The 12705-nt window shown below is 46.7% G+C and overlaps 1 protein-coding gene across 1 annotated transcript in view; it reads right to left on the bottom strand.

Annotated features, from left to right (window-relative positions):
- Positions 1–644: 644 nt before the first annotated feature.
- LOC112251320 (adenylate cyclase type 1-like) overlaps positions 645–12705 on the bottom strand; it is a 49940-nt gene continuing 37879 nt past the window's right edge. Inside the window, exons 15-18 of the mRNA XM_042322722.1 lie at positions 11498–11596; positions 3137–3251; positions 2358–2482; positions 645–2220 (exon numbers count right to left, since the gene is read on the bottom strand). Coding sequence (XP_042178656.1) covers positions 1873–2220; positions 2358–2482; positions 3137–3251; positions 11498–11596 — 687 coding nt within the window. The 3' untranslated portion in view covers positions 645–1872. The remainder of the gene's footprint in view (positions 2221–2357; positions 2483–3136; positions 3252–11497; positions 11597–12705) is intronic.

The raw sequence follows: 12705 nt of genomic DNA, 5'->3' as shown, positions 1-12705 counted from the left end.
ATCCATTCCTAATTCCAAGTATCTCCCAACCTGGATTTACAGTTGATCCATTCCTAATTCCAAGTATCTCCCAACCTGGATTTACAGTTGATCCATTCCTAATTCCAAGTATCTCCCAACCTGGATTTACAGTTGATCCATTCCTAATTCCAAGTATCTCCCAACCTGGATTTACAGTTGATCCATTCCTAATTCCAAGTATCTCCCAACCTTGATTTACAGTTGATCCATTCCTAATTCCAAATATCTCCCAACCTGGATTTACAGTTGATTCATTCCTAATTCCAAGTATCTCCCAACCTGGATTTACAGTTGATCCATTCCTAATTCCAAGTATCTCCCAACCTGGATTTACAGTTGATTCATTCCTAATTCCAAGTATCTCCCAACCTGGATTTCTGAAAACTTTTGAGAAAGTTACCAGAATTTTGTAACCCTAATCAGAGGGATAGAAGGGGTCAACCTAAGGCGAGGTGAAGGAATGGTAAGGTAAGGTAAGGTAAGGTAAGGTAAGGTAAGGTAAGGTAAGGTAAGGTAAGGTAAGGTAAGGTAAGGTAAGGTAAGGTAAGGGAAGGGAAGGTAAGGTAAGGTAAGGTAAGGTAAGGGAAGGGAAGGGAAGGGAAGGGAAGGGAAGGGAAGGGAAGGGAAGGGAAGGGAAGGGAAGGGAAGGGAAGGGAAGGGAAGGGAAGGGAAGGGAAGGGGAAGGGAAGGGAATGGTTAGGTAAGATAAGGTAAGGTGAAGGAATGGTTAGGTAAGATAAGGTAAGGTGAAGGAATGGTTAGGTAAGGTAAGGCAAAGGAATGGTTAGGTAAGGTAAGGTGAAGGAATGGTTAGGTAAGATAAGGTAAGGTGAAGGAATGGTTAGGAAAGGTAAGGTAAGGTGAAGGAATGGTTAGGTAAGGTAAGGCAAAGGAATGGTTAGGTAAGGTAAGGTGAAGGAATGGTTAGGTAAGATAAGGTAAGGTGAAGGAATGGTTAGGAAAGGTAAGGTGAAGGAATGGTTAGGTAAGTTAAGGTGAAGGAATGGTAGGTTAGGTAAGGTAAGACCAGGGAATGGTTACATAATGTGAAGGAATCTTTAGGTAAAGTAAGACGAAAGCAATGTCATGCGAGTGAAGTATGCATGGTACAGATTTAGGACCTATGGCTAGTAGAAATTGTGGTCTACTAGCCCGGCTGGCCAGTGACCAAAATCCTTAAGTTCCATTTCCTCACAGAGAGAGAAAGGACTGGGTCCTGGACGATTTCTCTGTCCGTCTGCACCGTGGAACCACATTCTCTAGTGACAGTCCAGTAAAGTGGAACCACATTCTCTAGTGACAGTCCAGTAAAGTGGAACCACACTCTCTAGTGACAGTCCAGTAAGGTGGAACCACATTCTCTAGTGACAGTCCAGTAAGGTGGAACCACATTCTCTAGTGACAGTCCAGTAAGGTGGAACCACATTCTCTAGTGACAGTCCAGTAAGGTGGAACCACATTCTCTAGTGACAGTCCAGTAAGGTGGAACCACATTCTCTAGTGACAGTCCAGTAGGGTGGAACCACATTCTCTAGTGACAGTCCAGTAAGGTGGAACCACATTCTCTAGTGACAGTCCAGTAAGGTGGAACCACATTCTCTAGTGACAGTCCAGTAAGGTGGAACCACATTCTCTAGTGACAGTCCAGTAAGGTGGAACCACATTCTCTAGTGACAGTCCAGTAAAGTGGAACCCGCTCCTTCTTCCTCTCTCTCTCTCATCCCTAATTTCACTCTCACTTTCAGTGACTTACTAACAGCTCTACTCTATCTCTCTCTTGATCTCCACTCTCTATCTGTCAAGGGAGATTCCTTGGTCACTATGGAGACAGTCTTCATGTCAGCCTCTCACTCACACCTCCATCGCCGTGGGAACAGCCACAGAGGGCAGGTAGAGGATGGTGCTGTTTGTGGAGGTGGTTGCTGCAGTGGCTGTGCCGGGGGTGGGGTTTCGCATCGTGGAATAGACGGTCATGGTGGGGGCGGGGCTCAGTTTGGTGCAGATGTTGCTAATGGCTGAACGGTTGAAAAGACTTGTCCGGGAGCGATCCAGGTTCCTGGGCTGGTGCTGTGACCCTCTGCCGGGGATCCGCCCCTCCAGGAAGTAGGTAAGCATCTGTCCTTTGCCCTTGACGCTGACCTTGCCACGGCACACAAAGTCATATTGACCCTTAATGATGCGCTGCACATCTTCTGTCACCTGGGGGTAATGTAGGACACATGATAACAAACGACAGCTGAATGATCACCTGCATAGTGTGTGTGTGTGTGTGCATCTGTGTGCGTTATGTGTGCGTGCGTGTGTCTGTACATTTGTGTGTGTTTGGGGTGCTGTACCTGTATCTTGCCAGGTAGTCCGGTGGTGTCCATCCTGCTGGCCACGTTGACTGTGTTCCCCCAGATATCATACTGAGGCCTCCGTGCTCCAATCACTCCTGCTACTACTGGACCCACGTTAATACCTACACACACACACACACACACACACATAGAGTCTGCGACAGTATGGAAGTGTGGACATCAGGCACTACAGTGACTAACTAGCAGGTTCAGGTTCCAAACAAGATAACAAATACAATTGAAACCAAGGTCGGACATTACTAGTTACCACAGCCAAAGTCATGGTCACGGTTCAACCCTGCCTATTTCCACAATTTATTTTCTTAAAATCTGATTTTAAACCTGACCCTAACCGTAACCCTAACCTTAACTGCTAACCTTATACCTAACCCTAACCTTAAATTAAGACAAAAAAGCCCATTTTATATATATTAAATATATTTATATATATTATATTTTATATATATTAATGTATATATGAAAGTATATATGTATATTAATTTTTACGATAAAGACTGTGGCTGTGGTAACTAGTGTCAACCCCTCAGGTTTCCCTGTGACACGCTTCCTGTCACAAGGCTCTTGACGGACTGTCAAAGGTCACAGCTTTACGCATTGACTCTCACAACAATCTGTGTGGACCTGTGTGTGTCTGTCTGTGTGTGTTTATTTGTGTGTGTGTGTGGGGGGGGGTACGTGTGTGTTTGTGTGCCTGTTCGTCTGTGTGCATGTGCACATGCATGCATTCGTGTTCCTGTGTGTGTGTTTTCACTCACCCACTCTCAAGACAAAGTCGTTATACGACTGGTAGTTGATGGCATCCAGTACATCATACATCTCAACAGCAAAATCTGCCACTGTGCATAAGTGTGAGGAGGTGGACTTCTTAGCCTTGAAATCACAAGACAAGAGGTGAGAATTAAGTACAAAATGGAAAAAAAGCTATGAAGGAAGTTATCTAATGCAGCTCATACCATAAGGATTTAAAATATTGCCGGCTCACAAACTGTGACGTTTGCATAAAGTTTGGATTTAGGTCTCAAAATTACTGCTTTGTTTGTCCACCTTCGAGGATTTAATGTAAAGCCAGAAGAGTGTTTTATAAAAAGCAGACATACTTACACTACAGTAACGTTTAATCCTCTCTCTCTGTCTCTCTCTCTCTCTCTCTCTCTCTCTCTCTCTCTCTCTCTCCGTCTCTCTCTCTCTTCATCTCTCAATGTCTCTCTCTCTCTCTCTCTCTCTCTTTCTCCGTCTGTCTCTCTCTCTATCTCTCTCTCTCTTCGTCTCTAAATGTCTCTCTCTCTCTCTCTAATCTCTCTCTATCTCAAGGTCTCTCCATCTGTCTTTCTCTCTCTGTCTCTATCTATCTCTCTCCCTCTCTCTCTTCATCTCTCAATGTCTCTCTCTCTCTCCGTCTCTCTCTCTTCATCTCTCAATGTCTCTCTCTTCATCTCTCAATGTCTCTCTCTCTCTCTTTCTCTGTCTGTCTGTCTCTCTCTCCCTCTCTCTCTCTCTCTCTCTCTCTCTCTCTTCGTCTCTCAATGTCTCTCTCTCTCTCTCTCTCTCTCTCTCTCTCTTTCTTTCTCTGTCTGTCTGTCTGTCTGTCTCTCTCTCTCAATGTCTCTCTCTCTCTTCTCTTCGTCTCTCAATGGCTCTCTCTCTCTCTTTCTCTGTCTGTCTGTCTGTCTGTCTGTCTGTCTCTCTCTCTCTCTCTCTGTGCATGCTGGGAGTTTTTGGAGTTTGAGTGTTTGGTGTGGAAAGCTTTATCCTAACTAACTTTCTTGATTCTTTTCTTTACATGTTATTTTCTATGGTGGAGGGTTAATGCAATATTTGTTTTTAGCGGTATCCAAAGTTTTTTTTCAAAGTTAGGGTGGAAGAGGACAGAGTAACTTTCCTGGGGGTTGGAAGGTGTAGTGTGCGCAATGGCTTCTCAGCCTAGCGCGGAGGAGACGCTGTCGATACAGCATGGATTCAGGTGTGTTCCTGAGAACGGAGTTAAGGTGGAGGAGGTTCTGCTCGCGGTCGGTGAACAGGTAGGAGCTGAGTTTATACATTCTGCTTCTAGAATGAACAAAGCTGTGGTTGTGTTCATGAAAAGGGCTAATTTGGTCGGTAGGCTAATTGCTAGCGGAATATTTGTAAGGGATGTGTTGGTGTCAATTTCACCTCTCTCTACCCCTTCAACAAGAGTTGTAGTGGCAAATTTGCCTCCGTTTATTACGGATGATCAAATTAGGAAAGAGCTGAGTCGTTTTGGTAAGTTTGCTAGCGGTTTCCGTGTACTGTCAGCAGGTTTTCAGGCAGATGCCGTTAAGCACGTTGTTTCGTTCAGGAGGCAAGTGTTTATGTTTCTGAACAATAATGAGCAACAGCTAAATGTGCATTTTAAAGTGAGGCATGGGGAGGGGCTCTATGCAGGTTTTGCCAGCACAGATAGTCTACGGTGTTTTGAATGTGGGGATTTGGGGCACAAGAGTTTTGCGTGCCCACATAAAGGCCATAGACAAGGTGAGGGTACAAGCGCAAGTGGGGGAAATCGAGGTCAAAATGCAGGGGGTAAGGAGATGCAGACAGCAGAGGCTGGGCCTAGTCAGTCTAGAGATGGTGGTGTAGATGAGGCTGGGCCTAGTCAGGCTAGAGATGGTAGGGTAGTGGAGGCTGGGTCTAGTCAGGCTAGAGATGGTGGAGAAGCAGAGGCTGGGTCTAGTCAGGCTAGAGATGGTAGGGTAGTGGAGGCTGGGTCTAGTCAGGCTAGAGATGGTGGAGAAGCAGAGGCTGGGTCTAGTCAGGCTAGAGATGGTGGGGTAGCTGAGGCTGGGCCTAGACATGCTATGGAGGGTGGTGCAGATGATGCTGGGCCGAGTCATGCTATGGAGGGTGGTGTAGCTGAGGCTGGCCCTAGTCATGCTATGGAGGGTGGTGTAGCTGAGGCTGGCCCTAGTCATGCTATGGAGGGTGGTGCAGATGATACTGCGTCTAGTCAGGTTATTCTAGTGGATGAGGAGAGTATAGTGGGGAAGTGTAAGAGATTAGGGGGAGGAGGAGGGTGTCAAGAGGAAAAGGAAAAAGGGTGTGGACAAACGCACCATGGAAATGTTGCCTGTTGCTGTGGGTGAGGCCCTAACCAGAGAGAAAGGGCAGGTGGTCAGGGTGGGAGATAGAGAAGAGGAGGAAAGTGAGTCTGAGGAAGAGGATGAGGAGTTATTTTTTCAGACTCCTCTTCAATTGGCCCGGAGCTGACAGCCAGTCAACCAGAGGGGTCTAAGTACACGTTGAGAGAACTGACAAGGTTCCTGAATGAGACTAAGGGGAAAAAAGTTAATCTTGAGGCTTTTTTTTCCTGATCCTAGAAAGTTTGTAAGATCAGTACAACATGCTATGACAAATGAGGGGCATGGTGTCCTCTCACCCAGGAAACGGTTTAGGTTGAGGAAGTGGGTCACAACAGTGCGTAAAGGTTTACCTTCAGACACTGTTTAAATGTTTAATTTCTTACTGACACTGGGGCTTTTTGAGCTTTGCTATTGGTCTATTTCTCTGCTGGCTTTTCTCCCACTTCTTATGGAGACTCTTCGGGTAGGCTCGCTCAATATAAATGGTGCCAGAGATGCGGGAAAGAGGAGTGTGTTGGGTGAATATGTAAAACAAAAAAAAGTACAAGTGATGTTTCTGCAGGAGACGCATAGTGATGTGGTGAATGAAGTTGATTGGGAGCTCTGGTGGAAAGGGGCAAATGTGTTGAGCCATGGGACAAATCTTAGTGCAGGGGTGGCAGTCCTTTTTGCACCGGGTCTTGCTGTAAAAATTTGCTCCTCAAAGGAGGTGTGTAGGGGTAGGTTGCTTGTTGTTAAAGCAGAAATTAACAACATGTGTTTTGTCTTTATAAATGTGTATGCGCCTAACACAGGGAGAGAAAGAGGGGTTCTATTTGGGAGTCTTAGACAGGAACTCTCACAAGTAGCGCCTGAGGAGACGCTGGTGATCGGAGGTGACTGGAACTGTACAATGGATTTTACAAAAGACAGAAATGGGGAAGAGCCTCATTCAGTGTCAGTGGGAGTGTTAAGGGATATCTTTAATCAGTTTGACCTAGTGGATGTTTGGAGAACTAAACATCCAAACACAAGACAGTATACGTGGGTGAAGGTTTTTGGGGCTAGGGTGAGTGCAGCTCGACTTGATCGTTTTTACATGTCCAGGAATCAGAGCAATAGGCTGCTGGGTGCTACCATTCTCCCAGTGGGGTTTTCGGATCACCACATAACCATGGCTCGGCTGTCTATTTCACCAGGGCCCCGGCAGGCATCTTATTGGAAGTTCAATGTAAAGCTCTTACAAGATGCCACTTTTTGCTCAGGTTTCCAGACTTTTGGGAAAGATGGGGGCAGCGAAGAGAGGAGTATGAGTCTCTGAGTCAATGGTGGGATGTGGGGAAAGTGCAAATTCGGCTTTTCTGTCAACAGTACACAGCTCTCTCATCCTCAGAGGCTAGGAGAGTATTGGGGGAACTAGAGCGGTGTATTAGTGAGATGGAGGTAGAGATGGTGGGGCAAGGCAATGTAGGCCTCCAGGCTAACTTTAGCCGAATACGTAGGGACCTGGGCAGTTTTTTCCAGGTTAAAGCAAAGGGAGCACTTGTAAGAGCTAGGTTCTCCATGCTCAAGGAGATGGATGCTCCCAGCTCCTTCTTCTTTGGTTTGGAAAGACAGAGCAGTGAAGCCAAGGGTATGCATTGTCTACGGCTGTCTGATGGGCGGGTGACCTCTGTGGTGGGGGAGATGCGGGAGCGGACTGTGGAGTTTTATACTGAATTGTATAGGGCAGAAATGTGTGATCCTATGTGTGCTCAGGTCTTGTTCGCAGGACTCCCTAAGCTCTCTCGGGCACAGAGGGATGAAATGGACATTCCTCTGTTGTCACATGAACTGGCAGAGGCAGTAACCCAGATGTCCCCGGTCGTGCACCCGGGGTCGATGGACTTCCAGTGGAATTTTACAAAAAAATTCTGGGGAACAATTGGACAGGATTTCTTTTGCGTGTTGCGTGAATGCGTCGGGGTAGGAGAGTTGCCGATGAGCTGCCGTCGGGCGGCTCTGACTCTCCTGCCCAAAAAAGGGGACTTGTGTGAACTTAAGAACTGGAGGCCTGTGGCATTACTCTGTGCGGACTACAAGATTTTTGCCAAGGTCCTCTCTAACAGACTGAAGTCCCATCTGGACTCTATAATACACAAGGACCAGACATATTGTGTACCGGGACGCTCAATCACGGACAACTTGTTCTTGATTAGGGACATGTTGGACTTGTCGAGAGGTTCTAATGTGAACTTTGGACTGGTCTCTTTAGATCAAGAGAAGGCTTTTGATAGAGTGGATCATGAGTATCTGTTTAATGTGATGTCTGTGTTTGGGTTTGGGAAGAGTTTTGTGACCTGTGTGAAGCTGTTGTATGCTGGGGTGTCATGTATGGTTAAGGTGGGAGGGGGGCTCAGTAGGCCAGTCTGGGTGAGACGGGGCATTAGACAAGGATGCCCTCTATCTGGGCAGCTGTACACACTAGCCATTGAGCCTTTTTTAGGACTGCTACGCAGGAGACTGCGGGGAGTGTGCTGGACAGGCATGGATGTGGTACAGGAATAGCAGTCTCAGCATATGCAGATGATGTTTCTGTGATGGTCAGGGATGGGCAAGATATGCAGGAACTAGAGACCAGTCTGAAGGTGTACGAGGGAGCTTCATCAGCTAAGGTAAACTGGGGAAAGAGCAAAGCTCTGTTATGTGGGGCATGGGGGGATAGGGCTCCTCCTCTGCTTCCAGGGGGTTTGCAGTGGGGTTGTGAAGGGCTTAAAGTGTTGGGGGTGTACCTGGGCTCGGAGAGGTGGGTCAGCAAGAACTGGGAGGGGCTGTCACAGGCAGTGGTGTCAAGACTGGCCAGGTGGAGGTGGCTCCTGTCCCAAGTGTCATATAGAGGGAGGGTGCTGATAATCAACAACCTGGTGGCATCTTCCTTGTGGCATAAACTGGCTGTCCTCAACCCCCCCGCCGGTCTGCTTGCAGACCTGCAACGCAAGCTGGTGGACTTCTTTTGGTCGGGACATCACTGGCTGAAGGCAGCAGTTTTGTACATGACCGTCCACGAAGGAGGACAGGGCCTGGTGGAACTGGAGAGCAGGATGGCTGCTTTCCGACTAAAGGCGGTGCAGAGACTGCTGTACCACACTGATGTTGGCTGGAGGGAACCAGCATGCGCGCTGCTGAGGAGAGCTGGCGGATTAGGGTTGGACCGGCAGCTGTTCCTCATGAAGCTGGAGAGGCTGAGTACAGCAGGTCTCTCAGAGTTTTACTCTGCGGTGCTGAGGGCCTGGCAGCTGCTAAGGCCCACACGAGAAGGGGGTGTGGAGCCTGGGCAGTGGGTGTGGGAGGAGCCTATCTTCCACAACCCAGCCATCCCTTTGAGATCGGTTCAGTCGGCCACCCTGCAGAGGCAACTGATGGCAGGGGGTTTACAAAGGCTGGGTGACCTGAGACTGCTGGGAGAGGAGGGGTGGAAAACCCCGGAGGTCTTGGCGCAACAAACAGGAATAATGTCTCTTAGGCTGCTGGAGAGATTCCTGGAGGAGGTCCAGGAGGCACTGTCTGAGCCGGTAAGGGGGGTGTTTGAGAGGCCAAAGGGAGAGGGGCCACCAATGTTCCCGCCACTGCAGGTGACGGCAGAGACTGGAGACTGGCAAGGGGGTCTGGAGGACTTGTTAGATTTTAACACTCCGAGCCTGGGGAGTTTGAGGGGGTGGGAGGTAAAGCCCTCTACAACCTCTGCGTTAAGGTTAGGAGCATTAGAAGCCTAACAGGAGTGAAGGCTCATCAGTGGCAGGGGGTATGTGGGGCGGAGAGTATGGTGGGTTTTAGATGGAGGGCGCTCTACAAACCCCCAGTACCAAAGAGGTCAGGGGACCTCCAGTGGAGGGTTCTTCATGGAGCCCTGGCCACTAACAGCTGGTTGGCACGGGTTGATCCGGGAATTGGGCAGGGATGTCCTTTCTGTCAAATGAAAGAAACTGTAATTCATGTGTTTTCTGTGTGCACCAGGTTAATGCCATTAATGTCTCTGTTGGAATGTCTGTGTGACAGGTTGGGGGTGGTTTTTGCTGTTGGGATGTTTATAATGGGATACAGGTATTCGAGTAAGGAGAAAGAAAAATGTGTTTTGTTGAATTTTCTGTTTGCTCAGGCAAAGTTAGCTATTTGGCTAACAAGGAGGAACAGGGTCAAAGGTGGGGGGATAACAGACCCTTTACTACTGTTTAATGGGATGGTCTCTGCGTGCCTTAGGGTTGAGTTTGAGTTCTATAAAATGATCAAATGTGTGGAGATGTTTGAGGAGATATGGTGTGTTGGGGGGGCTGTCTGTATTGCTGGGGAAGATGTTTTGGATATACGGTTGTAGGAGAGGGTTTTTATATTTTTATTTTAGGAGTGGGGGGGGTGAGTTTTAAATGAATTGAGAATGTTTCAATAAAGAAAGACCAAAAGTCAAAAAGTCTCTCTTCGTCTCTCAATGTCTCTCTCTCTCTCTCTCTCTTTCTTTCTCTGTCTGTCTGTCTGTCTCTCTCTCTCAATGTCTCTCTCTCTCTTCTCTTCGTCTCTCAATGGCTCTCTCTCTCTCTCTCTTTCTCTGTCTGTCTGTCTGTCTCTCTCTCTCTCTCTCTTTCTCTGTCTGTCTGTCTGTCTGTCTGTCTGTCTGTCTCTCTCTCTCTCTCTCTCTCTCCGTCTCTCAATGTCTCTCTCTCTCTTTCTCTGTCTGTCTCTCTCTCTCTCTCTCTCTCTCTCTCTTCATCTCTAAATGTCTCTCTCTCTCTCTCTCTAATCTCTCTCTATCTCAAGGTCTCTCTCCATCTGTCTTTCTCTCTCTGTCTCTATCTATCTCTCTCCCTCTCTCTCTTCATCTCTCAGTCTCTCTCTCTCTTCATCTCTCAATGTCTCTCTCTCTCTCTTTCTCTGTCTGTCTGTCTGTCTGTCTGTCTGTCTGTCTGTCTGTCTGTCTGTCTGTCGCGTCTGTCTGTCTGTCTGTCTGTCTGTCTGTCTGTCTGTCTGTCTGTCTGTCTGTCTGTCTGTCTGTCTGTCTGTCTGTCTGTCTGTCTGTCTCTCTCTCTCTCTCTCTCTCTCTCTCTCTCTGTCTCTCTCTCTTCATCTCTCAATGTCTCTCTCTCTCTCTCTTTCTCTGTCTGTCTGTCTGTCTGTCTGTCTCTCTCTCTCTCTCTCTCTCTCTCTCTCTTCGTCTCTCAATGTCTCTCTCTCTCTCTCTCTCTCTTTCTCTCTCTGTCTGTCTGTCTGTCTGTCTGTCTGTCTGTCTGTCTGTCTGTCTGTCTGTCTGTCTGTCTGTCTGTCTGTCTGTCTGTCTGTCTGTCTGTCTGTCTGTCTGTCTGTCTGTCTGTCTGTCTGTCTGTCTGTCTGTCTGTCTGTCTGTCTCTCTCTCTCTCTCTCTCTCTCTCTCTGTCTCTCTCTCTCTCTCTCTCTTCGTCTCTCAATGTCTCTCAATTCAATTCAATTCAATTTAATTCAAGGGCTTTATTGGCATGGGAAACATGTGTTAACATTGCCAAAGCAAGTGAGGTAGATAATATATAAAGTGAATATATAAAGTGAAATAAACAATAAAAATTAACAAGTCTCTCTCTCTCTTTTTCTCTGTCTGTCTCTCTCTCTCTCTCTCTCTTCGTCTCTAAATGTCTCTCTCTCTCTCTCTCTAATCTCTCTCTATCTCAATGTCTCTCACCATCTGTCTTTCTCTCTCTGTCTCTATCTATCTCTCTCTCTCTCTCTCTCGATGTCTCTCTCGATATCTCTCTCTCAATGTCTCTCACTCTCTCGATGTCTCTCTCTCGATGACTCTCTCTCTCATATAGAATTTGGAAGGTGGAAACTTCACCTCATGCAAAGAAATCAGTTTCTGAGGACCCTTGGATTTGGGTCTCCAGAAGCGGTTTGTATTGAGGTCACACACACACACACACACACACACACACACACACACACACACACACACACACACACACACACACACACACACACACACACACACACACACACACACACACACACACACACACAGTATGATATACAAGTTAAGTGTACCTTGGAGCCAGTGGTAGGTACCAGGCCTACTGCAGCCATGTATGTGCTGCCGATAGTTTTGATCTTCTCAATGTCCTTATAGCACTCTTTGTCCATCAGCTACAGGCAGAGAGAGAGAGAAAGGTAATTATATATAGGTATACAGAGAGTTATGAGAGAGACGTGACCAGTAAGCATTAGAAATAAGAAGCCAGGGTTGGGTTCATTCCAATTGAAGTCAGTCAATTCAGGAAGCGATTTGATTTTTAAAAGAAAAACACAAATGGACAAACTTTAGACATACATAGCTTCTCTTTTTCAGATCATTGAGAAGTCGTTAAAAATAGATCAAATGTTTTCAAGTATGGAATTGGAACTTTTGGAAAGTTTACTTCCTGAATTGACTGCCTTCCCTGTAACCCCAACCCTGTAATCAACATTCAGCCAAACCAACCTCCTCCCCACATGAACATCTTCCTCTCCCTGAAGAGAGCAATGAATAAACTGTATGATCACACCACCACTATAATATCTGACCAGCTAATGTCAACACTGTCAGTACACATGGAACTAATGTCAACACTGTCAGTACACATGGAACTCAACACTGTCAACACATGGAACTAATATCAACACTGTCAGTACACATGGAACTAATGTCAACACTGTCAGTACACATGGAACTAATGTCAACACTGGAACTAATGTCAACACTGTCAGTACACATGGAACTAATGTCAACACTGTCAGTACACATGGAACTAATGTCAACACTGGAACTAATGTCAACACTGTCAGTACACATGGAACTAATGTCAACACTGTCAGTACACATGGAACTAATGTCAACACTGTCAGTACACATGGAACTAATGTCAACACTGTCAGTACACATGGAACTAATGTCAACACTGTCAGTACACATGGAACTAATGTCAACACTGTCAGTACACATGGAACTAATGTCAACACTGTCAGTACACATGGAACTAATGTCAACACTGTCAGTACACATGGAACAGTAGAACATGAAAATAGAGGAGATGTTGGTCCACATTCCAATTGGCACCCTATTCCCTATGCACTGCTTTTGACCAGGGTCCATAGGACTATAAAATAAATAAGGTGCCATAGGGCCCTGGTCAAAAGTAGTGCACTATATAGGGAATCGGGTGCCATTTGGGCTCTGTTCGCAGAAGTATCTGCACTGTTTGTTTTTCAATTATCTT

The sequence above is a fragment of the Oncorhynchus tshawytscha genome, linkage group LG05, assembly GCF_018296145.1.
Source record: "Oncorhynchus tshawytscha isolate Ot180627B linkage group LG05, Otsh_v2.0, whole genome shotgun sequence".
NCBI lineage: Eukaryota > Metazoa > Chordata > Actinopteri > Salmoniformes > Salmonidae > Oncorhynchus > Oncorhynchus tshawytscha.
Note: the sequence above shows the minus strand (reverse complement) of the source record. Positions and strands in the feature narration are given on the sequence as shown.